At 42.5% G+C, this 27,936-nt stretch overlaps 1 protein-coding gene across 2 annotated transcripts in view; it reads right to left on the bottom strand.

Moving 5' to 3' along the window:
- Positions 1–944: 944 nt before the first annotated feature.
- The window catches only part of DHX40 (DEAH-box helicase 40), a 33,556-nt gene continuing 6,564 nt past the window's right edge, over positions 945–27,936 (bottom strand). For both annotated transcript variants that reach the window (XM_088152302.1, XM_088152303.1), the window contains exons 4-18: positions 24,065–24,184; positions 22,373–22,603; positions 19,927–19,993; positions 17,046–17,177; positions 15,512–15,611; positions 14,331–14,417; positions 12,251–12,433; positions 10,513–10,593; positions 8,803–8,960; positions 6,612–6,726; positions 5,215–5,323; positions 4,497–4,591; positions 3,959–4,028; positions 1,661–1,889; positions 945–1,524 (exon numbers count right to left, since the gene is read on the bottom strand). In XM_088152302.1, the coding sequence (XP_088008428.1) occupies positions 1,385–1,524; positions 1,661–1,889; positions 3,959–4,028; positions 4,497–4,591; positions 5,215–5,323; positions 6,612–6,726; positions 8,803–8,960; positions 10,513–10,593; positions 12,251–12,433; positions 14,331–14,417; positions 15,512–15,611; positions 17,046–17,177; positions 19,927–19,993; positions 22,373–22,603; positions 24,065–24,184 (1,917 nt within the window). In that variant the 3' untranslated portion in view covers positions 945–1,384. The remainder of the gene's footprint in view (positions 1,525–1,660; positions 1,890–3,958; positions 4,029–4,496; positions 4,592–5,214; positions 5,324–6,611; positions 6,727–8,802; positions 8,961–10,512; positions 10,594–12,250; positions 12,434–14,330; positions 14,418–15,511; positions 15,612–17,045; positions 17,178–19,926; positions 19,994–22,372; positions 22,604–24,064; positions 24,185–27,936) is intronic.

Genomic DNA, 27,936 nt, shown 5'->3' on the forward strand with positions numbered 1-27,936 from the left:
TTGGTGTAGTGTGTGTACAGGGTTAATACAATAGTAGAACGATGGAGATCAGGTAGGCTCCCTCTTAGTCTTTTGAAAGTTCTTAAAGAAATGAGTTATGGAGACCCTTCCCGTTGTGGCTGAACATTGTCATCTTTCTTCACCCTATTTCCCTCGTGCAAAAACATTTTTTGTCCCAGGTATGTTTTATTTTGGATTTTTTTTTTCCCTGCATAAGCCGCCAAGAGTCGTTTGGATTGTGGCAGGCACAGAAATACATTTAATAAATAAATAAATAAATAAATAAATAAATAAATAAATAAATCTACAAAAAGAACATTGCTGTCATCCAAGACTAATGTTCATTCTTGGCTGGCAGTCTCCAGCAGTCTCCATCAGACAGACAATATGCTCAGGCAGAAATGCAATTTGAGCCATCAGAGATTTATAGTAAGTATACAAAATTTATTTCCATATTTTACAAACCAACAGCAGCTGCTGCAGAATATATTATGCGCACACAATGCAGCACGGTCATATGAAACAGCAAACCAAACACAAAAGCTCATTATAGTCCTGCTTGAAAATTTTACTTACCCAAACAATTCTGACGTGATACGCCAAATTCAAATTGCACCAGCCAGGAAAAACATCAATGGCTGTACATTAAAACATTAAATAAGATCTACAAATAGTTAAATATATTCATTTCAGGATCTTTTCCTCCAACTTGGGAAAGAGAAAGAATCAGGATTTATTACAATGGTGCACTGTTGTTCAGCCATCAAAAATCCTCATCAGTGTTGCTATTGATTTCAGTACAACTGCAGGCTGGCTTTTTAACAGTGTCCTGGTTGCCCCCAATGAATTTTCCTGTTATTACAATTCCTGGGGTACAATGCAAGGGAAATCAGAGATGGTGAAGGTAAACTAATTTGGGCTTATTTGATGGATGGATGGATTGATTATATTTATATAGCCACCCATCTCACAAAAAAGCGACTCTGGGTGGTGTATAGAAATGCTGGAGTTTGGGGCCAATGCAATCAAAACAGCCTCACCTGCATCTTAGCAACCTACCTAGCATGTTGGTTTGGATCTGCAAGATGTAATACTGATCCCTAAAATGTATCTCGCAAGGGAAGAGGGCCTCAGCAAGAAAACAGAAATTCTCTCCAACTCCAACTAGTAGCTACAACCCTCGATGCTGCTTCATCTCTGCTGACTGTCCTTGTATACCCGATTGTAACTCTGCCCCTGCAGGACTTAGGTGATTCTTTGGACTCTCCTGCGTCCCAGGTTGTCTTCTTCCCAGCTAGTACCAGCAGCGTAGGCTCTGATCCAAAAATGCAAATGATCACACAGGAACTGCATTTATAGCAATCGCTGGGCCACAGTGACTGGGTTAGCTGGAGTCCTTGGAAGAGATGCTGGATCCCTGCAGTCTTTGGTGCTTCCTCTCCAGGTACCGTGCGCGAGCATCTCTGATTGACTGCTCGTCATTCCGCTTCTCCATCTTCTTGGCAGGCTCATCCGGTGCCCCTTCTAAAGACAAAAGATCAGAGTGCAAAATGAGGAAAGAGCGAGAGTCCTATCCACATCCATCAACCATCTCCTCCTGTCTCAGCACACAACATAGACATGGATGACTTTCTGGTAGTCCCAGCACTTTGAAGCTCACCATTCTGTCTTTTGAGGGCTTCCTTCATCTTCCATTTAGCCATTTCCTCCTCTGTCACATTCTCCCGGGCCATGCTGCTCAGCTCATAAGCATCAATCTGGTGGAGCCGAGGAAGCAGATCCTGCACCCACACGTAACGAATTGGACACACCGTCCTCAAGTAAATCTTGGAGGTCACCACAACGTCATGGAAGAGGATCCAGTCCAGCTGGTCTTCCTGATCATGGAGCTAAAGATGATCCAGGGATTTAGATGTTAGAGGACAATGAGTGGTGGGGGAAGGGCTGTAGAGATGGAGAGCACTGCTTTGTGTACACGACCCCAGGCTTTTCTGAAGCCCTGGTGAGATGTTCCCAACCAGCATAATTCCATCTTCTCAACTTGATGCCCATCAGATATTTTATTTATTTAGTTAAATTTGTTACGGCCACCTACTCCAATACACTCTCGCTGGCATTCAACATCTAATGCAAAGTTAAAACAATTAAAAATATAAACAAAGCAAGATAGCCTGGACTAAAACAGCCACTAGAAAACACAACATGATAGGCATCCCCTCAAAACGTTAATCCCAGGCCTGGGACCAAAGCCAGGTTTTCAGAGCTTTCCAGAACCCTAAGAGAGAGGGCATCATCCTTATCTCTGGGGAGATGCTGTTCCAGAAGGCGGGGGCAGTGACAGAAAAGGCACACCCCTAGGTCTCAAAAATGGCAATGTTCAACAGAAGGGCCCCGGAGCATACCCACTTATGCTCTTATGAACCTACCAGGCAGGCAGAAACAATGGGAGAAAGGAGGTCCCTCAGTAACCAGGTCCTACTCCATGAAAGCTTTAAAGGTAACAACCAGCACCTTGAATTGCACCCGGAAGCCAGCTGACAGCCAGTGCAGCTTACACTGCGGCGGTGACACTTGGCCATAGGGAAGAGTGCCCATTACTGCGTGTGCCACTGCACTATGAACTAGCTGTAGTTTCCAGATGATCTTCAAGGGCAGCATTATATATTTTGCATTGTAGCTCCCACCATTCCCAACAGTATGCCGAACAGGGCAGGAACCCAACTTCCATAGGCACCAAGGTATCAGCTTTAACCCTATAAGGCATCTACAGACTCCCCACAATTGCTATTATTATTATTACTATGGTTGGTGGCACAGTCAGCCAGATGTTTAGACTGGATTTGGCATTTTTATCCACCTATCGAGACCTTCCCAAGGACCCGGGATAGGCAGATGTGGTTCTTTGATGGTGTTAAAGGTATCATCACAGGATGGAAGCTGTTCCAAGTAAAGCTGCCTTTTGCAATGGACTGATGGTGATTTTGTCAATGTCGATGGTCTTCAAGTGGTGCTCCAGATGTTTGGGGATTGCATCCAAGGCGCCTATAACTATTGGTACTACCTTTGCTTTCTTTTGCCATAGTCATTCTATTTGCAGGTCTTTCTATCATCATCATCATCTTATTTAAACACAGGTGATGTTCGGAGAGGTGAACAAGGGTTGCACAATGTTGGTCTCACATGGGATCTTGCAAAGTTTCCAGAAAATACACAGAAGACCTCCAGGGAGTGGACAGTAAGGTGGCTGATATTTCATGAAAATACAGAGGGAGAGGAGAACAGACATTTATTTATTAAATCAATTTGTATAGCTGCCCACCTCAACAATTGTTTCTGGGCATATGTTTATGAAAATTTCAGTCATCCAGGTGGAATCGTCTGGAGGTTGAGTTATGGCAACTGGACTTCTTTTCTTTTTTGGTAGAGGCGTTTCGCTACTTGTCCAAGCAGCTTCTTCAGTCTAAAAAAGTTGGTTAGGGGGACCCCATAAAAGTCTTCCAGGGTGGCTGTGTTTCTTACTAGCATGATAGGCTCATTGCGGGACAGTAGGAGATGCAATTAGTAGAGTCTTTGAGATGTAGATGTCTACTCCTAATCCCTCACTCATCCCCAGGGCATTTCTGGGCAGCAATAGGGTTTCCTGAACCTGTGTTATTTCATCATGGGGGCCAATGTCTGAAAGGGTTCCTTCTTTTGTGGACAATCCACCTGGAGGGGCCAGCTTGGGGAACCGTGAACAGGAGTGCTCCTACTAGAAGAACCAAGGAAACTGCAATATTTTGTTGCAGAATGATGCCCAATGCTCTACTCCTAACCCCCATGCCAAACGCTGAGCCACTGAACTACAGGCTCAGTAAGGTCATGAATGCAAAGAATCTGCTTGAGTGACTTTTCCCTCCAGGTCTTTACAGCAAAGTCTCCACCGCTGAATAATACCTAACCAAAAGAGGGAACTTACAGCAGATGAAGGGTGAATATAGGCTACGCTGCCGTGGCCATCCATGGTGCGAAAAGACTTCCCTGCAGACCTGAAATGAAAGCCCAAAACAAGGGGGGAATGAAATTGCTTTGCCCCAATGCCAGGAAGTCTGGACAGGGTGGACTATAGTCCCCCAGATTCCCAGAGGACTCTGGCCAGGGGAAATCACAAAAGTCTGTGGAGTCCTTGGCCTCTGAGCTTGGCTGTTTTCTTGCAGACGTATCGTTACCCGGCTAGGTAACATCTTCAGTGCTAGAACATCTTCATTCTAGCACTGAAGATGTTGCCTAGCTGAGTAACAAAATGTTTGCAAGAAAACAGCCAAGCTCAGAGAACCCCAAGGACTCCACAGTTCAACCCTGAGCTACACACATTCGCTTCTATTGGTATCACAAAAGCCACGTACATCTCTGCACCAAAAATTATGATCCAAAGGCTGCGTGCTATGGGCACAACTTCCTGCCCCACACCAACTTAAACCCCCCCATCCCACCCCACCCCAAACTGAAGCCCTTACCTCCTGGCCACATTGGCAAAATAACCTGCACAGAGACACCTCCTTAGGATCTCATTTCTGGAACCGTCAAAATCCTCTCTTAGAAAGTCTGGCAGCTGGAGAACGAAATCCCAGAGAGAAATATTCTTTTTATTGGGATTAAAGGAAACTGTTTAGGTCTTTTGCTTTATTTTTTTAGGCTGCAATTTTATAGAAAGCATGATGATTATTATAATTGCACTTTTATTATAATTTTTACTATATTTTTTAAAAATCATTACTGTAAACTGGATTGTAGCAGATAATAAATCAGACAGACCAGATAGACAGATGTTCTCAGATACATGGAAGATGACAGATGGACAAATGGATGGAAGGATGGATGATCTCAGAAGATAAAAGATAAATATCAGATAAAAAAAATCAAGGATGAATAGGTAGATGATAGACAGACAGACAGAGACAGAAGTCAGTCAGTCATGGATGGATGGACGGACGGACGGACTGAAGATCTCAGAAGAAAGAGATGGACAGATGGATCTCAGTTAGAGGGAGGGAGGGAGGGAGGGAGGGAGGGAGGGAGGGAGGGAGGGAGGAAGGAAGGAAGGAAGGAAGGAAGGAAGGAAGGAAGGAAGGAAGGAAGGAAGGAAGGAAGGAAGGAAGGAAGGAAGGAAGGAAGGAAGGAAGGAAGGAAGGATTCAAGATCCATTGCATGCATCCTTGGCAAGCTTTAATTTACCTGCTTCAGCCTGTTGACGATTTCACGAAGCTGTCTTTCTACACTGAAAGCCAGTTTCAGAGCTCTCCAGTGGACCCAATTTTCCTGACACCAAGCAGAAGGAGACTTGCTGGAGAAGAGCATCAAGGCAGAGAAACAAATAAGATTACATTTTTTCCCGCCCAGTAGAAACTGTATTGATTGCATTTTGTCATACCCCTAAGCCAAGAAGGACTGCTTTGTCTCTTACATTCTTATCAGCATTAGCAGACTGTTTTAGGCAGGGATCAGTGATGAAGTGCTAGCAGGCACCAAACCGCCCCCAACATCTTCAGATGGTGCCTACAGTACTCTCAAATTAAATATGTGTTTTTAAAAGGTTAAAATCGCATGAGGTGGCCCATTCTTGTGAGGCATCTTTTGATGTCCTTGTTTGCACATTCAGATTTCTTGCAAGATTTCACCATTCTCAGGCACAGTCACACAAAATCTTCAGGGTGAGGGATTTGGCAATCTTGTGAAAAATATATGTTTAAAAATATATTATAATGCCCTTAATAGCACAATAAAACCCAGAACAAAAGATTCATAATGAATCTCATTAGTTAGGTTTATTGTCCAGAAGGTAAGGAATTAATTTTCCAAATCTTGGACACTGAATACCAAAACTCCAGTATTCATTAGTTAATGAATTCATTAAGGTGGAGTCTCTAAGAGCTGTTCAAATTTCTTTTTCAAGACTGAAGACATAATGGTCCTTTTCCCATATAAATCTGACCTTGAAATACCCATCCATCCATTCATCATTAACTACATTAATGTTCTGAGATAGTCCCACTTCTTCCTCAACCCCAGAGATCTCTCTTACATATATCTGTATTTTCATGAGCTTGCATGGCACTTGAAAAGATTAACTACCCCTTGCTTAAGGATGGTATGCCATGCCAACTTGAAAAACGGTATAGTTATAACTTCCTGCTCATCCAGATTTCCACTTTTGGGGGACAGATTTCCCACCACCACGTATCCCCATAAAAAATCCGCTGCTACCCAGCTTCCTACCACCTAATATAGTGTTTTTCAAATTTGGCAACTTTAAGATGAATGGACTTCAAAGCCCAGAATTCCCCAGCCATGAAGTCCACCATCTTAAAGCATGCTGGCTGGGGAATTCTGGGAGTGGAAGTCCACCCCTTTTAAAGTTGCCAAGTTTGAAAAACACTGACCTAGTATAAGCTTCCTGATATGCAGAAATGCATTCCCCACCCCTGCTCTTTTTGCCATCAAAACCTTTGCTTGATTCTCTGGATATTTATAGCACCTTGCTGCCGGACAGCCCTGGACATCTTCCCAGGGCTAAATATTCCTGGGGTCAGTTTTGCATTCGGCCTGTTCTCTGGCCAAGACTATCCGAATACCTTGCTTTGCATTGCTCAAAGATGTTCAGGAGAGTGGTAAAGTCACTGCATCCTCCCATTTGTAAAGAAAGACTCTGGTGCCGTTGCTCAGCTTCCTTTTGCTTCTGTGGATCCCCTAAAGAATATGGAAATTGGAATCGGTTTCCTTTTTATTTCCCTTTCAAAAACAAACTTGCCATCATTCAAGAAACACTGGATTTGCTTTTTTTTTTTTTTTTAATGAACCATCTACAGACAATGCCATTTCAGAACTTAGCCACTTGGACAATAATGGATGTTAGCTAGACCTCAAAAGTAGGCCCACATATCAATTTCGATTTGATCGCCAGGAAAGTGCTTTAGAGGGTGTGGGAGCTGTCGTGCACTCTGAAACACTGTTCTAAACTGAATCCAAACATTTGCAAACTCCTAATCAGAACCTGGTATATGACTGGAAAAAAGTTTGCAGTCATTTTTTCTCTAGGTTCTTTCTACAAACTGTGATGTAACATAGCATGTTTATAGATTCAATGACACCAATTTTACACAATCATATTTAGGATTGTTTTTTGGGGAGGGTCTTTTTTCGTTTCTTGAGCCGCCCAGAGTCACCCATTGGGGGAGATGGGCGGCATACAAATTTAATAAAAAATAAATAAATACTATTACAAACTAGTAAATAAAGTTTTTACAGGAAATGTTAACAATAACGTTTTTAACATTTAATAAAATTTTATTTTATGAAACCGAAGACAATAATTTTAAAAAAAAATTTTTTTTAAACCATAAATCTCTTTTTTGGGTAGCAGAGCACCCCTGGAGCGGGTGGTGCTGAAGTTTTTGGCTTGCTTTTTTGCAGCTTTTTGGAAGAGGGTTTACAAGACAACTCAAAGGCTTTGAATCTTGCAGAAGCTTAAAATATCTATTTAAAAATTGCCTCCAAACTGTGCAGACTTCATGCATGTTGCATAACTCCAACAGAATAAACCAATGTTTAATGGTCACTTTAAAAAAAAGACTCTTTTGCTCTATCAACAATCATCAAGGTCAGGGGGAGGAAAAAAAGGCATCCAAACCACAAAATTCTTTCCAAAACAGGAATGTGTCCAGTAGTGCCTCTCTGCTGCCAAAGACAACTATTCCAGAAAATTCTGCCGTCTGGCACTTTCTATTTTATATCCTTACTTTTTGAGGACAACAGAAAAAGCAATTCATAGCTCAGCTGGAACAAAAACATTCTGTGCGAGATGAAGGAAGGCCATGATCCCATTGGTGTCCCCTGTTAACCCCCCCAAGCCACTGAGGGTGAAAAGAAAGGAAGAACATCAAAGATGCCACTAAGAACAGTTCCACTTTCCAGCTACTCCTGTCCTCGCATCACTTTCCCGGAGGACTAATCACTGCTCAATCATAAGCTAGATGTTAGTCCAGATTCAGACAACATGTTGATAAGAATGAAGGTATTTAACCTTCATTACTAACCTACAACAACTCATGGTTGCACATTGTGGTTAAGGAATCGCTCCCTAGTTACACTCCGAATCGTGATCTGCCTTTAGACCAGGCATGCCAAACCACACCATTGGAAGACCTGAAGGACCAGGTTGGGGACAGATCATCATGGAGAAAATCTACCTATGTGGTCGCTAAGAGTTGACAATGGCTTGATGACCCATAATTAATCAAAAACCAAACACACCAAACCACATTATGGTTGAGTTTATTATGGGAACACGGTCACAACCTAATGTGTAGTTTAAGGAAAGGGGCTTTCAGGTAAGAAAACATTATGATAATGCTTTTCTTCTGGGTTCTTGGGTTTCCCACAGTGAAAAATGAGCTATGATAAATGATGAAATTTCCTCTCCTCAAAGCATCACAGGACCATCAATGCATTTTGGCCACAGAGCCAAAGAGTTCCAAAATCTACAGGTTAGTAAGATTCCAAGACCATCATCTTTTGACAGTCCAGGTAATTATCATGCATCTTGCACTGTTCACTCATATGCAACTGGAGGGGGTGATTTTAAAAAATGTTCTAGTTCTCTGCTGTCCTGGAAGCCTGGTTTTATTACTACCTTTTCCCCTACAGAACACGCGTAGTTCTGACTAAAGAGCCTCCAGCAATACCAACCCAAGGAATAATGTGGGTCTTGAAGCAGTAAAGACCAACCAGCCACTGCCACCATCCCCCAATCCCACCGGCTCTCACCTGGATGAATGAAGACCTTCTCCACAGACAACATGGCCGCAATCGGGAGCAGCAGGTCATCACAGCCAAGAGAGGCAGCCTTGAGGACGGCACATGACAAGTTAGGAGGGAGAGGAAGCCAAACCATGAGTTGGCCCAATTTGGTCACGTGACCTTTCCTACCATTTGAAGATGGGAGAGAAGATATGTGAAAGGAAGGATTATATTTTCCAATCAACTGGCTGATACAAGATGCTCGAATAGCACTCCATGATGATTAGCCACCCCATTAAGCTTAACAAGATTTATTTGTCTGAACACTGTATGTCATATAAATACAGCAAGTTTGTTTAATTAACCCAGCTTTACCCTGTTGCAAAATCAGTGAATCCTTGTTTTAACAGACCTCCCATTTAGCAGACACTGGATGCAACGAACAAAATTTCCATCTGTGTATATCCTGAAGTGACAGGCCAATCCATGGTATCTAAAGTACTCCAAATGAGGATGTTAAATTTAGGTTAAGTTTATGCCATTTGCTTCAATTTACACCATTTGCATAATGACATAAGGCTCTCTGGAATGAGGTCCCGGGACTGAGATCCAGAGGGCCCCCACTCTGCTGTTGTTTACAAGAGTTGTGAAAGCCTGACTCTTTGCCCAGGTTTTTGGTGAAGGAAAGGAAGACCCCTTGCTTCATCGTGCTTGCCATCTTTGGTCTTTTATTGATTTTACTATAATGTCTTCGTGAGCTGCCCGAGTTGTTGGGAGTCAGGCAGCATATAAGTTTATTATTATTATCATGATGTTATTACAGTTAATAATATTAAAATTATTATTAAATTTTATTAATTGATTAATTTAATTTTTACATTACATTAATTTATTGAATTACTAAATTTTATTGATTTAATTTATTAAATATTAAAACATTATTACATTATTACGTTATTATTACAAACTTGCAGATTTCACATATATTTGGGAGGCGTGGATATTCCCTGCCCTCCTGGTCTGTTAAATTAAGGTTTTACTATAGTAAAAAGGTGACTCTTGCAACATTTCGCTCCACAGTGTCTCCTCTGACTGGCTGCAGCTCCAGTTGGCAAAGCCTTATCAATGGGCACACACCATTTACTTTAATTTATTTATTTATTTATCGCATTTATACGGCCACCCATCTCACACAAAGCGACTCTGGGCGGCGTACAACAGCTGAATACAACAGCCAATAGATAAAAACAATCCTTATAAAAGGATTTTTGTTGTTCAGTCGTTAAGTCGTGTCCGACTCTTCGTGACCCCAATATAAAAGGATAAAAAGTAATTATTAAAATAAGAATATTGTCAAAAAAAATTAAAATATACAAACCCCACGGAGCAAGAATATCAATCACAGTGGAGCCATCTACGAATGTCTCTGGTTTCCAAAGACCCCCCAGGCCTGGTGACATAACCAGGTCTTAAGGGACTTCCTAAACCAGTGTTTCTCAGCCCTGGCCACTTTAAAATGGGTGGACTTCAACTCCCAGAATTCCCCAGCCAGCCTTCTGGGAGTTGAAGTCCACACAGCTTAAAACGGCCAAGGTTGAGAATCACTGTCCTAAACAATAGCAGGGAAGGGGCGAGCCTCACTTCGGGGGGAGCATGTTCCCCAATTGCCGGACACACACTCTTTTGTGCCGGTGAAGGGCTCCTCCTGCTTGAAACTATACAAATAATAAAATTTACCTGTCAATTGCCCCACACTGATAAAGCTGCTTAAGGGCGACTAGAATGCGCTTCTCTTCCGGATGGTCCAAATATGGAAACCTACAGAGAGTAAGGAAGAGGACCTTGACGGAGGTATCCAGGAACTGTGACTTAGGCAAAAGGGGATGAAATTTTTTTTAAGTCCAGAGCAATGAGATAACATTCAGAAGCGACTCAGGTAGACAACTCCCTAATACACCGAGATATAAGGAGGAGGAGGAGGTCCAGTACAATCAGACTTGCAAGATTCTTTTATTATATTAAGATGAGTGGACTTCAACTCCCAGAATTCTCCAGCCAGCTTTGCTGGCTGGGGAATTCTGGGAGTTGAAGTCCACACATCTTCAAGTTGCCAAGGTGGAGAAACACTGTTATAGCCAATCTCAGCAAAATGAGTTTCAGCCTTCCTGTGGAATTGATTTCCTGGTCTGGTCTACCTTGTGGGGCTGGGAAAAATCTACGTGGAAAACAATAAAAGCACAGTCTGATTCATGCGGGTTGTGTAAAATGCCTGGTTGGAAAACAATCTCTTTTTTTTATATGATTTTTATTGACATTTTTAAAAAAGAAGATAAAAATTAATACAAACTAATATAAAGTAAGGCAGAAAAAAAAGAAAGAAAGCAAAGAGAAAGCAAAAAGCGCAAAGAGCTTTTACAACCTTTATAACAAACAATGAATATTATTCTACAGAATGGAAAGATTCCTGACAGCTGGAAAGAGGCTAATATAGCATTCATATCTCAAGATTTTACTTTAAAAGGAACTATCAACCAACAGCTTTATTGAATAATGACTACGAACTGTTTATCACAATTTTGGCTGAAAGATTGAAGATAATTTTATAGGATTTTATTCATGAAGATCAATGTAGGTTTTTACCTAAAAGACGAGATAGTATTAGAAATATTTTGGAATACTTGGAGGAACATAATGAAAAACAAGCTGCCTTGATATTCTTAGATGCAGAGAAGGCCTTTGACAATTTGAATTGGATTTTTTTGTTTAGCATTCTGGAACATACAAACTTTGGAGATCATTTTATTAAATGGGTAAGATCGATTTATACTTCTCAGAAAGCACAAATAATTGTTAATAGAGAACTAACAAAACTTTGTGAGATTCAAAAAAGGACAAGACAAGGATTTCTGCTGTCTCCACTACTGTTCATTTTAGTTCTTGAAGTAGTGTACTGAATAGAGACATAAGACAAGATAAGAGAATTAGGGTTAAGATTAAAAAAAGAAACTTATAAATTAAGGGCATTTGCAGATGATTCTGTGTTAATTTTAGAAGATCCCCTAGAGGGAGTAGAAACATTAATGGGAAAATTAAGGGACTTTGGTATGTTAGCAGGTTTTAAGATTAATAATCAGAAGACAAAGATGTTAAGAAAAATATGAAATTAGAAGATCAAATTATGTTATAATGTTTAGAAAATTGGGATCTGTGCCTGCACATAATTATTATTTATTATGTTATTATTCATTAGATTATGAATAACATGATAGACCCTTTCTACAGAACCTCAAAGCAGAACACATTGTATAACACTTTCACCTTCAGTTCCCTCCCCCCAACAACCTTGCAAGATAGGCTGGGCAGAGAAAGAACAACAGATCCACATGCTGAGTGCCAATGAGAACATGGGTTTCTCTGGACCTAGCTCAGCATTTTAAGTACACAGGCGATGTACAAGATTCATGCCAAGGGTTACCTGATGACATTGTGGATTGCCAGGCACTTCAAAGTCAGCATCACAGATGTCAAGCTGGTCCTCCTGATCTCTGGAACCATGTGGTCTGGCATGCACTGCTCCCAAAATTCCTTGTTATATACCCGGAAGCATTTCCCAGATGCTGTCCTACCAGCTCGGCCTGCGCGTTGCAGAGCTTCACTCCTGGAGGTTGCACATTGAAAATCAGAAAATCTCAGCTTCTTATTAGCTAAAATTTTTAGGTACAGGTAGTCCTCAACTTATGACCATTTGTTTAATGACTGTTCAAAGTTACGATGGTACTGAAAAAAGTGACTTACTCCTGGTCCTCACAAATATGACTGTCACACATCCCCACAGTCACGTGATCAAAATTCAGGTGCTTGGTAACTGGCATGTAATTTACGACGGTTGCAGCATCCCAGGGTTACATGATTGCCATTTGCAACCTTCCCAGGGGGCTTCCAACAAGCAAAGTCAATGGATGAAACCAAATTTGCTTAATGACCGTGGTGAAAAAGGTCTTAAAATTGGGTGCAGCTCAATGACCGCATTGCTTAGCAATGGAGGTTCCGGTCCCAATTGTGGTTGTAAGTCGAGGACTACCTGTATTCGTTTGCATGGCTCATGGATCCCTGAGGCCTTAAGATGCAAGGCAACTTTCCCACAATGTAATGCAGAAGTAATCTATTATAAAATTACCATCAAAATCAAAGAATCCAGTTAACCTGAAGACAACTATCCGCTTCTCAAATAACCAGCACTGTGTAATTTTTACTCTGCAGAAAAGCAGCATTTTCACTGCCTACTTGAATATTATTATGAGGGACTTATCTTGATTTCGGGAGGCAAGCTATACCAGAGGAAGGGGGCGCAGCGGAGGAGGATGTTTCCAGGCCCCAACCCCCATCTCCCTTTGGGACCCACAATGTGTCCTCTCTGCTTGTCTGCATCAGGCAGACCAGGTTTCCAGCCTGGGGGGCAACCAGGACCATACAGGGCTTTACACTTCATCATCAGCAAACCAAAGCAACGCAGCTTCCCAACGTGATTCCCACAGTAAAGGTACCGCAGCGTTCGGCCAACAGTCATAGCAGCTGAGGAGCTGAATTTTGCACCAGCTGTAGTTTCTAGGTAGTCTCCAAGAGCAGTCCCACGTAGAGGGAATTGCAGTAGCCCAGGTACAAAACCTCAAGGGCATCAGTGATCAAGCCAGTGCAAATACCCAAGCTGGCTCAAAAACTACAGAGTCCAAAGGGTGTCTAGCACAGACCAGCTAGGTTTTCCTGTGATATCTCCACTGGATTAATAGACATCATCCTGAGATGCCACATGGGGGTTCAATGACAGCAGGAATGCACAGCAGCTGGCTGAGGGCCACATTAGGTTTTCCAAGATATGTTGGAGGCCACAGTCTCAATGGGAGAAGGGACAGAACCTTAAAACAGGATGATTTTGGAGATGTTCTGGGTTTTAAGGGGGGCAACGTGAATGCCTTAAATATCTGCAGGACTTCAGACATCCATTTTGCTCTGGAAAATCTCTGTAAAATAGTGTTTCTCAACCTTGGCAACTTAAGATGCATGGACTTCAACTCCCAGAATTCTTTAAAATGTGTAGACTTCAACTCCCCATGCTGGCTGGGGAATTCTGGGAGTTGAGGTCCACACCTCTTACAGTTGCCAAGGTTGAGAAACACTGTTATAAATTATTTAATAATAAATGGTGATAACAGGGTTAAGAATAGAGTTTATGACACGGGCCCCACGAAGTCTAATTTGTTCTCTACCGGAAGACAGAACAACAAACAAAAATGTTATTTATAGCATGCTCTGCACTGAGGTATGATCCAAACCCAATTCAAATTAACACTTCACAAAAACAAAGGTGAAAATTACACAAGCAATATAAAATTAGTACTTTTACATATACACACAACCTGGCTGGGTTCAGGAATTCCCAAACAGATAACCATGGTTCACCTGACACACTAAGCTTCCCAGGATACATCAAACCACAAGTGAAACAAACTGGATTAGCACTGTATGCAAAGCTAAACCAAGATTTCCATCAAACTTACTTCGAAATTGGCACCACCTCCAGCACGTCCAAGCCAACTCTTGGGTTGTGGTTTAACTGCTTCACAAACCCACTGTCGACCACATACCTGAAAAAAAAAGGAACACAGAAACGTAAGTCGTGCTAAACTGGAGACACACCTAAATCCACATGATACGATCAAACATCTTAAAGAGAAAAGCCATCACAAAAGAAACTGCAGGTTATGCTGATTAAAGGCAAACCCTTCTCTTTCTAGACACGGCTCAAAGACAGATGCGCCTGTCTGAAAAGACCAGCAACTTCCAGAGCCAATGCTATTTCTTAGTGGGAAACCAAGGATATTAAGATGACTTCAACCCATCATTTAGTACCTTGGCTCTTCTAAAGCTGCTAACCACGGCTTCCTGGTACAGAGGAAAGAAGGACCTCGGAGTTATTAGAGATTCCCAGGTTTGACTGCTCCCAACACAAGGAAAGAGGGAAGGTGTGACGAGTGTGAACCAAAGCTGGTTCACATTTTGTTGTATTAAACCAAGATGTGATCATACAAACGCTTGTTCTCTTTTTGACATTTCCAGCTCTTTGGTCCTTGGCAAGATCAAAGATGGCTTGCTAAGGATGGATTAGAACAGTGTTTCTCAACCTTGGCAACTTGAAGATGCCTAGACTTCAATTCCCAGAATTCCCCAGCCAGCTTGAAGTCCACACATTGAAGTCCACACGTCTTCAAATCGCCAAGGTTGAGAAACACTGGTTTAACATGTGCAAATAACGTTTATTTTTATTTATTTATTTATTATTAAATTTATATGTTACCCATCTCCCCCAGAGAGTGACTCTGGGCGGCTTACAGTTAAAAACCAAGACAGTAAAAACAATAAAAATATAAATACCCCCCAATTAAAACACAATTGGCCCAAAAGGCTCATGAGGGTCCATCTTTAAAAATAAAGTTTAACATGTTGTGGTGACCTGGCTGGCACATGATATCCTCAGCCTGGAGTTTGCAGCTTAGCACCCAGGACTACCAATGTGATTGCAGACCTCTCCCTTGGCCTCTGCAAGGCTCCATGTCCTACCAGCCTTTGCACATCTTTCAAAAGTTCTTTTTCTTAATGGGAAGCCAAGTGACAGCTTTTGCATATGAAACAGCTCCACGGTTCATCCTCAGGCGCAGGTCAACATTCCCAGAACTCTTACTTGATCCCATCAATGGTCAAAGACGTGGCTGCAATATTTGTGGAGACAACGCATTTCCTGATCCCTGGAGGAGGGGGGAGGAATATCCTTCTCTGCTGATCTAAATAACAAAAACAGGATCAGAAGAATATGAGAGAGAGGGGGAGAGAGAGGGGGAGAGAGAGGGAGAGAGAGAGATCACAAGGCATTGTTTCTGGAGCTGTCCAGGTCTTCCAAAGGTTAAAACCAACTTCCAAAAGTTAAACTGGACTCTGAAACAGACCAGCAGCCAGCCGGGCTAGAGAGCAAGGAGTGAACTGACTTGGACTACGACTCCCATCATCCCCAGCCAGGACAGCTGAAGATATTGGGAACTGTAGCCAAGCATACTTAAAGGGCACCAAGAATAGAGCCCAAGCCAGCTGCAAGGCACCACGTTTCTCTTTTTATTAGCTCTCTTTCCTGTTCTCTTGGAAAAACCTGGAATCAGGTTTTCTTTTCCAAAAAGAGAATCTCAAATGCAACTTTTTCAAAGGATCAAGGGCTGCTTTCAGTGCAGGCAACACATGGGAGATCTGTTCACATATTTTTTTCCTATTTTGTTTCTCATTGCATTTTATTAATTACGTTCTTCTGTTGTTTATTTGTGTCGACAGTTGGTTTTTATATGATTTGTGGTAGGCTGTTTTCTTGGGTGTTTCTGTGTATTTTTTAAAAAATGGTAATACAGTCAAATAAATTAAAAAAAAACAAATCGGGAATTTGGAGACCGACTGACTGATGAAGCTTGTAAAATGAGAGGTTTCTTGAAAGATTGCTATGCTGGAGACCATGAAGAAGATCAGTTTTTATCATGCATAAAAAGCCATCATTTGGTTCCCAGCACTAGGTGAAATCTAGTTTGCTGCTGATAATTGCACATTTCAGAAGCTCAGAGGAGCCAACAAATGAAGAGAGCATTTTAAGTTGCGTCTTCAACAGCCACCAGTGACCAAAACTTCCCCACCTGCTTACTTTCAGCTCTGCCACTGGCAATCAAAAAGAACTGCGCTTCTCAAAGCTAAACCAAACTAGCCAAATACCATTATTTTCCAGTCTAAGCAACATTCAGATAGATGTGGGCTTCAACTCCCAGAATTCCCAAACCACTGGCTGGGGAATTCTGGGAGCTGAAGTCCCTATCTAGACCAGTGTTTCTCAACCTGGGCAACTTTAAGAGGAGTGGACTTCAATTCCCAGAATTCCCCAGCCAGCCATGCTGGCTGGGGAATTCTGGGAGTTGAAGTCCACTCCTCTTAAAGTTGCCCAGGTTGAGAAACACTGGTTTAGAAATTGCCCAGATTGGGAAACACTGCTATTATTCAAAACTGTGTTTTTGCTTGCAAGTCTATGGAGTCATGAAACTGCAAACTTCTCAGACCTGTCCAGCTCCTTAGTCCAAAGTCAACTGAGATTTGAAAAAAGCCTAAGGAGAAATCTTCTCACGACGCTTTACAGAATGCTGCAAAATGCAGGAGATACAAAACAGGATACGTGCGATAAAAGCAGCTCTCACCTGTTGGCATGCAGCCATAGAGTGGCAATATGAGTAAGCCTTCCACGGAGCGATCTCTTACGTCAAAGCGGTAATCTATCATCTCAGCCTTCTGGAAGAGAAGCTCGCAAGCCCTTTCGATCTCCGATTGCCCTAGTGCAAAACCACAAGCCCTTTTTAAAATACTGTTTTGAAGAACCGAAAGGAAGTCTATTCCAAGCTCAGGAGGGAACAGATGTCTAGCTTCGACCAAACAAGATAAAATCTTTTAAGCATCTACTCCTCTAAGCACTCCAGCTTATTCATGTTACGCTAACAGGCATCATAAAGGGAACAGTTTTAAAGGCTGCCTGTTATTTTTAAACCCAAATTTGGGTGCAAGGGAAGAGAAACTCTGCAACAGGTACTGAAACTACAAGGTTTCAAAGTTTCAGCAAGGCATCGTCCGGACATTCCCATGCCTTCTTGTTGTTGTGTTGTGTTTGTCTGCTTTTTAGAGCAGAAGTTTTCACAAAGTCGGTATGTTCTTGCTACAGTTTGTGCCTTTTCAGTGTCCATCAGTTGCACCATAAAACTCCCATCTTAAAATTGCAGAATTGTAGAATTATGGCATTGGATTAGACCACAAGAATCATCTTGACCATCCCTCTAGAACAGTGTTTCTCAACTGTAGCCACTCTAAGATGTGTGGACTTCAACTCCCAGAATTCTCCAGCCATGCTGGCTAGGGAATCTGGGAGTTGAAGTCCACACTTCTCAAAGTCTGCTTTGTCCACACTTCTCAAACACTGCTATAGTCACTGCAAACAGAATCATAGAATCCTTGGGTTGGAAGGGACCTTGGGGTCATGGAACCCAACCTTCTGCCCAATGCAGGTATCCTCAGACCATCCTGGACAATGGCTGTCCAATTTTTTCTTGGAAGCCTCCAGTGATGGAGCACCTACAACTTCAGGAGGCAGGCTGTTCCACTGCTTAACAGCTCTTATGGTCCAGTAATTCCTCTTTATTTGAAGCTTGGATCTCCCTCTGTAAAGCTTCCCTCCACTGGTTCCTGCTCTACCTTTGGGAACTCTGGAGAACACGTACACACCTTCTTCTCTGCAACATCCCTTTGGGTATTGGAAGACTGCTATCATGTCTCCCCTTAGTCTTCTCTTTTCAGACTAAACACTCCCAGTTCTTTTAACCATTCTTCCTAGAATTTAGCCTCCAAGATCTTCACCATCTTCATTGGTCTTCTCTGCATTCTCTCCAGTTCTTCAGCATCCTTCTTGGATTGTGGTGAACAGAACTGGACACAGTATTCTAGGTGCACTCTGACCAGTAATAAATAGTTCTTGGCCATTTTCCTGTAGCTTCTCTTTAGGGACCTGATCATAGCTATCATATCTCCCCCGTCTTCTTTTCTCCAGATGGAACATCTCCAATTTCTTTAGTCCTCAAGTCCCTATATGATCTTCATTGCCATCCTCTGAACTTGTTCTTGCCACCTCCTCCTCCTCTTAAAAAATGAATTATACTCATATATGAGTTCCTAATGAAGCAGCAGCTACTGATAAGGAATTTGGGGTGTGCACCCAGAAGAGACCACTGATGTTCTGAATCCTAGAAAATATTCAGAGGCCCAAGCTCCTGAGACAAGGCATTGCTTATTCATGCTTTGCATCCTTTTGATATTTTTTTCCCAGCCTGATATTCCTAACAGCTGGATATAATAGACATTTAAATTTCTGCACCGTGCCTTTCATACAGCATGCCTCTCTGGGTGTCACAATAAATTCAAATGGCATGTCTTTTTTTAGATTATGTAATACCACATTTAAGACCTACAGACCCAGGCCTGCAAGCCATGCCAGGTAGCCATTTCTAGGTGCAGAAACTTGCAAGATACATGTTTTGGAAGAAAATTCCAGAACGCTCATTTCTGGTCAGGAGCAAATTAACACAGTATTCCAGGTACAGGATTTTGGGTTAGAAATGCAGCATCTCATCCTAATGAATAAGCAAGAGGTGCTCCCTGAACTCAGCAGGAGTGGCTAACCATATTTTAAAATATATAATGTTTTAAACTAGAGTATAAAATTACTCAGTCACTCCAAGTAGGAGTGTCAGGCACCCAGAGAGGTGAACACAGCTACCTTTTTTAAATTCCAGAAAAAGGTAATCTTAACAGATAGTATAAGAGAGAGCGAGCAGGCATGATAGTACAGAATCTGTAACCAGCCAATTCCAAACACTTTTTGTTCCCTTCCCAAGGGGACCCTACCTGAACTTCCTCTTATCTCTAGAACTTATTGTGTGAGTCGATGATGGATGACTGTTTACATTCTCTGCATTCCTGCTCTCCCATTTAGGTAAGTTCCCAATTTAGGTTACAATCTTCTAGCCACCCCAATACAGGTAGTCCTCAACTTATGACCATTAATTTAACAACCATTCAAAGTTACGACAGCACTGAAGGAGGTGACTTACGACTGGTCCTCGCATTTAAGACCACTGCAGCATCCCCATGGTCATGTGATCAAAATTCAGGCACTTGGCAACCAGCATGTATTTAGACGGTTGCAGCATCCTGGGGTCACGTGATCGTTATTTGTAACCTTCCTAGAGGGTTTCCAACAAGCAAAGTCAATGGGGGAAGCTGGATTCACTTAACGACCGCATGATTTGCTTAATGACCATGGTGATGCGCTTAACCACCACGGCAAAAAAGGTCGTAAAATTGGGCATAAGTCACTTAACGACTGATCGCTTAGCGATAGAAGTTCTGGTCCCAATTGTGGTCGTAAGTCGAGGACTACCTGCAAGCCCTGAGAATTCATATGATGTTTAATTATACCAATTAGAGCAGAGATTTTCCACAAAGTAACATCAGACCTGGGAGCAAAGAAACACTTACCTGTCAGAAAAACCAGGATGTCTCCAGCCGAGCCATTCAAATGGACATCCAAGGTCACTTTGATAGTCTGAAGCAAACAATGCTAAGAGTTTAGGAGGCACTCATGCAATTTTCTTTCACACTGTGCTAACTACTGCTCACTTGCAACAGCTGCCAAAGATACTGTTCGATGCTTCCATGACCCCATTTTCATCTAAACCACTGTTTCTCAACCTAGGCAACTTTAAGATGTGGGGATTTCGACTCCCAGAATTCCCCAGCCAGCCTGGCTGGGGAATTCTGGGAGTCGAAATCCCCACATCTTAAAGTTGCCTAGGTTGAGAAACACTGATCGAAACACACAGACATGGACCAAAATGATACATGTAGATTAGACAAAAGGTTTGCTTTCTCTGCTCCCATCACAGGGCAGTTTAAGTAATGAAAACAGAGGAAAGCGGGAGGCCAAACGCTTTTCCTGGAGGTCAAATAACACTGTACGTTAAAGGTACGCGCCTGCGCGCACACACACACACATCACAGCAGAGCTTTTTTTTAATCCATTACATCAGATAAATGCAGCAAAAAACAGTATTTTATAAACATCCATGATAGAGGAACAGGGAGATTGTAAAAGGAGAGATCTAAGGGAAATGAAATTTAGAAGGTGCAGACAGTAAAAATGACCACTTGATAGTAGCCATTCACCTTCTACAAGTAGTTCTCACTGTCTACACTGCCCACAATCTGATTCTTTTCTTTTCTTTTTCCTCCCAGCCTATATGTAATTCCCCTCAGGATAATCTTCCATGGAGCTAAAGACTCGAACGACCGTCCACAAAAGCTTATGCTATAATAAATTGGCCAGTTTTTCAGGGGTCACAAGACTCTGATGCTTTTCCTACAACCAAGGAGCACAACTTCCCCTCCAGAAACAAGGACTGAAGACCAACCTATCGGCCCTTTGGCATTTCCCTTCTGTAAAGAAACACCGTGGTATTGGAAAGCGTGTTGAATCTTCAGAACTTCTGCAAAGTTTTAGTCTGGCTTTGGTACGGAGCACTGTGGATTCCCTGTAAACCGCCTTTTACGGAACAACATTCTAATAAATATAGTAGGAGGCAATCCTCCATTTCAATCTGTTATGATTATCTGAAAAATGAGTGGCTGATCCTCTCTGCTTAATCTTTCAATAAAGGTTACTCAGTTGGAAACCGGAAAGGTTTTGATGCTTTCCTGCAGCTGACTTTGTGGTACCCCTGTTCCAAACTGCTTGGCTAGACAAATGCATAGTTTTTAAGGGGATTAAAGAAAAGCTGTAGAAATAAAGACTAATCCTGCTCAAAAAGGTGAAATAACTGGGCATTCGGTCTTCTTACTAATCTTGGATGCTGACAGTTTATCTGCTTCTGGAATGGAACCAGGGGTGAGGGTCAAAAAAGTCAAAATGGCAGCCACAATGGAAATCTCAGCCCTTTTATGTGTGTTGACCATGATCATATGGTTGTGTCCGCTCGATGTTTTACCCCTCCTTCCAGGGACACCCATGCTGCTTCTCCTAAATTAGCATGAGCATCAAAGAAACCCTTCACTTCTGAAGGAAAAGATACAAAAGCACATCTAGGTTCTTTGCACAACTGTCAGGTTGATTTGCACACTCCAGTTGTGCCCCTTCCTATTAAAAGACACTGAAAACGATGCTTCCTCTGATGGACATAACCCCACCTCTTTATTTGCATAACCCCGCCCCAATTCCTTTTCTCAAGCCTAGCAAAGACTTTTGCAACGCTATGAATTTCCACCTGATGTCCCAAAGTGCAGGCCATGGTCAGCAACCCAGTACAGAAAGTGCGAAGACGTCATTTGAGTTTCCCTGGGATTGTGCAAGCTGGAGAATTCTGGGAGTTGCAGTTCCAACACGATCTGGTGGGCACCCGCATGGGAGAAGAATACCCCCATCACGAATGAACCATTTTTTAAAAAAATGATTTTTTTGGAGGGCCTCCTTCTCCATGCATCAGAAGAAGCCCTCGATGAGAAGGAAAAGGTGGAAAGAAATAATGTCTCTTGGCGAATGAGATCTGCATTTGGCCCCAAAGCTTCCAGCTGAAAAACACTGGAAAAACTATCCCTCCTATCAATCTCCAATATGGACAAGGGGGAGAATCAGGTTTAAGATGCTTCTCACCCACAGAAGCTCCCTGGCTGACCTTGGGTTACTCCCTGATAGCCCAGCCTACCCTACAGGGTTGTTGTTGTGGAAAAAGGGGGAACGGAACCATCTCCATCTCACTTTGAACTCCTACAGGAAAAGTGGGCTGTACATTAATAAATAAAACCATGTTATTTAGTTGGTAACACCATCATGTTACCTAGTTGGGTAATGAAGCATCTGCAAGCAAACAACCAAGCTCAGAGACCACCAAGAGCTCCGCAAATAAATAAAATGAAAGTGACCAGTCGGTACCTCTGTGATGTACGCAGAGCTGTTGACATCCCTGGGGCCCAGACCGTCACAGAAGATCTGCTCCACCAGATACGTCCTTCCCGGAATCTCCACCACCGAGCAACGTCCAAAGAACGCTGAGAACTTCTCCAGGTCCAAGGTGGCTGACATAACCACAACCTTCAGGGGTTCCTTCCTTCTGACTTCTTTTTCCTGGTGGAACAGTTGCTTCAACAGGCCAAAGAGGATATCCTGAAAGAGAGGTGGCGCTACTGAAGTCCAACGTTTGAGAAACAGCCCACGTCCAAACACGGAGCAAGCTGATGGTCTTTCATAGCCAGTCCCAAACTGACCCTTCTGTTGGCACAAATACGCCCAGCTACCAGGGAAATACCAGCCAAGACTAGTATTCTCTGATGGAGGAAAACAGCCCAGGAAGGAGGAAGCTTCAAATCTAAGACTCGTGCTGGCATTTTAGCAGGCTCTCAGAAGTTTTAAAGTCACTAGTCCACAAGAATTAGAGCTAGCCAGGAGGGGAATCAAATCTAAAAAGAAAGACTGGGACTGTAGCACTGCACACTCTAGAAGGGAACGGACCAGGGGAATTTTTATTTATTTTATTTATTTATTTATTAAATTTTTCAACCGCCCATCTCCCCCCAATGGGTTTACCCCTCCCGTGGGAGGGTAAAAAAAATCAAAACGGCACCCGCCACCATGGAATTGAAGCCCCGCCCCTTTTCAGGGCTTCACACTTGAGATGCACATAAACATGACGCAAGGCTCCGGTCATGACAGCAACCTGACTCCCCCCCCTTTTTTATATTGTTTTATTGTATTATTATAAAACACAAGTAGTGCATTACATTATTTGGGTATGGTGCTATTTATATAGCGTTGCTTGGAGTTTATTAACACTCTGATATTTAGGTAATTTAAACCTCTCAAGATCCAAAGAAAGTTTATGTCAATATGGACTATGCTTTCTAAAATGTTAATGTTGATAAGCGCAAGGGTGCTTAAATTTGACATGCAAAGCTGGATGTGGCATGGATAAACAGCTGCAAAAGGCATTAAATTATTTATTATATCATAAAGGTTTCTATCTTAAGCTTAATACTAAGGTGCCCACTGTACTCTCCCAGTTGTTTATGCACATTAAGAAAAAACAAATACAAAAATAAACAACAATAAAGAGAAAGCTTAAAAATCTATTTGGTTTCTAATTTCCCTCTTCTTGTGCCTCTACCAATTTGTGGTGTTTATAAACATTTAGGCCTCCTCAGAAACCATGCTGTAATTTTTTATATTTGCCATGCTGCATAATATATTTTGTATACATGGGAACCATCCAGACTTTTTTGATCCCCCAACAGACCATTATCGTCCTGTCTTTTGGAAAGAATATTATGTCGGGGTGGGGGTGGAATCTAAACTGTCTCACGTATCAAAGTTTTGCTTTGACCTTGGCTGCATTCTCTTTTCTGCACTAAGAGCTAGCATCTAAGCCTACAGTTTTCCTTCTCCCTCCCACGCCCTCTTCTTTTTGTGCTGTGTCTTTCAGATCTAGGGCACCCTTTTTGATGGGGCCACACAGCAAAGCGCCAACATTGCTTAAATGAATGAATGAATAACTGGCTGGCTGGCTGAGCTTCCTTGCCCCAGCCAGCCCAGAGAAACAACTCTTCATCTGCCTGTTTCATTAGCACTCACCGTGCAGAGACTTCGCTCGTGAGCTTCATCAAGAACAACGATGCTGTACTGGGTCAGATGCGGGTCGGCCAAGATCTGCCTTAACAAGCAGCCATCTGTCAGGTACTTGATGGCAGTTTCCTGTGCCATTTAGAATAAATATTTAGTTAGGGATGTTGTTTTGATTACAGCAACAAAAGCAGAGTTTCCCATGATTTTTACCAAAGAACCAGAATGTTAAGACTCTGTTCGTGGGCAAACAGACCCAGCACATATCAAGTTTTATATCAGCCTCCCAATTTTGCAATTAGCTTGGTTTCCTTATCTTGGAAAAAAGAAAGAGTTTGCAGGGGGAGACCATGATTGAGGTGTATCAAATCATGCATAAACCAGGAAAAGTGAAAGGGGAGAGGTTTTTCTCCCTCTCTCCAACAACAGAACCAGGAGCCGGCTAATAGGAAACGTATAATGAAAACATTTCTTCATGCAGTCTATTAATTCACCTGTGGAACTCATTGCTGCAAGATGTAAGCTGGGTGGTTTCAAAAAAGGACTGCATAAATTCAAGAAACAGGTCTATCGAGGGAGATCAGCTTCGAAGATTTACCATTATGTCTGGGCTGCGGGCAGCTTAGCTCCAAATGCCAGCCGCAGGGGAGCCACCAGTCAAAAAAGTCAAGATGGAGGTGGTGACGGCACACCCAAAGTTGGCACACATAAAAAAGGGAATAGGATTACAACTTCAGCTGCCATCCCTGCTTGCAAGCCCCCCCTCCAGCCCCCCCCCCCCCCCAGCAACAGGATGGCCTATTTTGGGAGATACAAAACACTGGAGTAAGATGGACCTTGGCCTCATCCAGCACAGCTATTCTTAATTTCTTTAAAAAAAGAATAATTTCATTAAAGGTGAACTGACAGAGGGAATCCTGTCCCCCAGCACAGTATTATCACAGGCAGAGACTGGTGTTTCCACCACTGGCTGTAGACCTTGTAACTGGATATGCGACAAAGTGAATTCCGGATTTCTGCACTGCCCATCTGCCAATAAAATATATTCAGATAAGTGAGTCTCCTCTATGCCGTCGTGTCCAGGGAACACTTAAATCCTACAAGATCTGGCAGTCTGGGGAGATATCACCCACATGTAGTTTTTATTTCATTTGGGGAAGTGGTGGACATAATTTGGGCTTGTCTGCCCTAGGTTCCCCCTTCATGGATCACTGCCTTGTCGTGGCGAAGGGGCTTGCGTAACTCAGTGAAGCCATGAGCTACACCGTGCAGGGCCACCCAAGACGGACAGGTCATGACAGAGAGTTCTGACAAAATGTGGTCCACTGGAGAAGGAAATGGCAGCCCACTCCAGTATCCTTGCCAAGAACACCCCATGGACAATGTTAAAAGGCTAAAAGATATGACGCCGGAAGATGAGCCCCTCAGGTCGGAAGGTGTCCAATATGCTACTGGGGAAGAGCGGAGGGCAATTCCAAGTAGCTCCAGAAAGAGTGAAGCGGCTGGGCCAAAGCCGAAAGGACGTTCAGCTGTGGATGTATCTGGAAGCGAAAAGAAGGTCCGATGCTGTAAAGAACAATATTGTATAGGTACCTGGAATGTAAGATCTATGAACCAAGGCAAGCTGGATGTGGTCAAACATGAGATGACAAGATTGAACGTCGACATCTTGGGAATCAGCGAACTGAAATGGACGGGAATGGGTGAATTTAATTCGGGTGACCATTATATCTACTACTGTGGGCAAGAAACCCTTAGAAGAAATGGAGTTGCACTCATAGTGAATAAGAGAGTGGGAAAGGCAGTAATGGGGTACAACCTCAAAAACGACAGAATGATCTCAGTGCGTATCCAAGGCAAACCATTCAATATCACAGTCATCCAAGTCTATGCCCCAACCACTGATGCTGAAGAAGCTGAAGTTGACCGCTTCTATGAAGACCTACAACACCTTCTAGAACTAGCACCAAAAAGATGTCCTTTTCATCATAGGGGATTGGAATGCTAAAGTAGGAAGTCAAGGAGTAATCGGAATAACAGGCAAGTTTGGCCTTGGAGTACAAAATGAAGCAGGGCAAAGGCTAATAGAGTTCTGTCAAGAGAACAAGCTAGTCATAGCAAACACTCTTTTCCAACAACACAAGAGACGACTCTACACATGGACATCACCAGATGGTCAATACCGAAACCAGATTGATTATATACTTTGCAGCCAAAGATGGAGAAGCTCTATACAGACAGCAAAACAAGACCAGGAGCTGACTGTGGCTCAGATCATGAGCTGCTTACTGCAAAATTTAGGCTTAAATTGAAGAATGTAGGGAAAACCACTAGACCACTCAGGTATGACTTAGATCATATTCCTTGTGAGTACACAGTGAAGGTGATGAATAGATTTAGAGGATTAGATTTGGTAGACAGAGTGCCTGAAGAACTATGGATGGAGGTCCGTAACATTGTACAGGAGGCAGCAACTAAAACCATCCCAAAGAAAAAGAAATGCAAGAAAGCAAAATGGCTGTCTGATGAGGCTTTACAAATAGCTGTGGAAAGAAGGAATGCGAAAAGCAAGGGTGAAAGGGAAAGATATAAGCAACTGAATGCAGATTTCCAGAGAATAGCCAGGAGAGATAAGAAGGCCTTCTTAAATGAACAATGCAAAGAAATTGAGGAAAACAATAGAATGGGGAAGACTAGAGATCTCTTCAAGAAAATTGGAGATATGAAAGGAACATTTAGTGCAAAGATGGGCATGATAAAGGACAAAAAGGCAGGGACCTAACAGAAGCAGAAGAGATTAAGAAGAGGTGGCAAGAATACACAGAAGAACTATACAAGAAAGATCTTAATGTCCCTGATGTCCACGCTGGTGTGATCACTGACCTTGAGCCAGACATCCTAGAGAGTGAAGTCAAGTGGGCCTTAGGAAGCATTGCTAACAACAAAGCTAGTGGAGATGACAGGATTCCAGCTGAGTTATTTAAAATACTAAAAGATGATGGTGTTAAAGTGCTGCACTCAATATGCCAGCAAGTTTGGAAAACGCAACAGTGGCCACGGGATTGGAAAAGGTCAGTTTACGTTCCAATTCCAAAGAAGGGCAACGCCAAAGAATGCTCAAACTATCGCACAATTGCACTCATTTCACATGCTAGCAAGGTTATGCTCAAAATCCTACAAGCTAGGCTTCAGCAATATATGAACCGAGAACTACCGGATGTACAAGCTGGGTTTCGAAGAGGCAGAGGAACTAGAGATCAAATCGCCAACATTCGCTGGATCATGGAGAAAGCACGAGAGTTCCAGAAAAATATCTACTTCTGCTTCATTGACTATGCAAAAGCCTTTGATTGTGTGGATCACAACAAACTGTGGCAAATTCTTAAAGAGATGGGAATACCAGACCACCTTACCTGTCTCCTGAGAAATCTGTATGCGGGCCAAGAAGCAACAGTTAGAACCGGTCATGGAACAACCGATTGGTTCAAAATAGGGAAAGGTGTACGACAAGGCTGTATACTGTCACCCTGCTTATTTAACCTATATGCAGAGTACATCATGAGAAATGCCAGGCTGGAAGAATCACAAGCCGGAATTAAGATTGCAGGGAGAATCATCAACAACCTCAGATATGCGGACGATACCACCCTAATGGCAGAAAGTGAAGAAGAACTAAAGAGCCTCTTGATGAGGGTGAAAGAGGAGAGTGCAAAAGCTGGCTTGAAACTCAACATTAAAAAAACTAAGATCATGGCATCTGGACCCATCAATTCCTGGCAAATAGAAGGGGTAGAAATGGAAGCAGTAACAGACTTCATTTATTTGGGCTCCAAGATCACCGCAGACGGAGACTGCAGCCATGAAATTAAAAGACGCTTGCTCCT

Source organism: Python bivittatus, unplaced genomic scaffold, assembly GCF_059951505.1.
Source record: "Python bivittatus isolate LINGU-HERP-01145 unplaced genomic scaffold, Pbiv_v1 ctg000690_np1212, whole genome shotgun sequence".
Classification (NCBI taxonomy): domain Eukaryota; kingdom Metazoa; phylum Chordata; class Lepidosauria; order Squamata; family Pythonidae; genus Python; species Python bivittatus.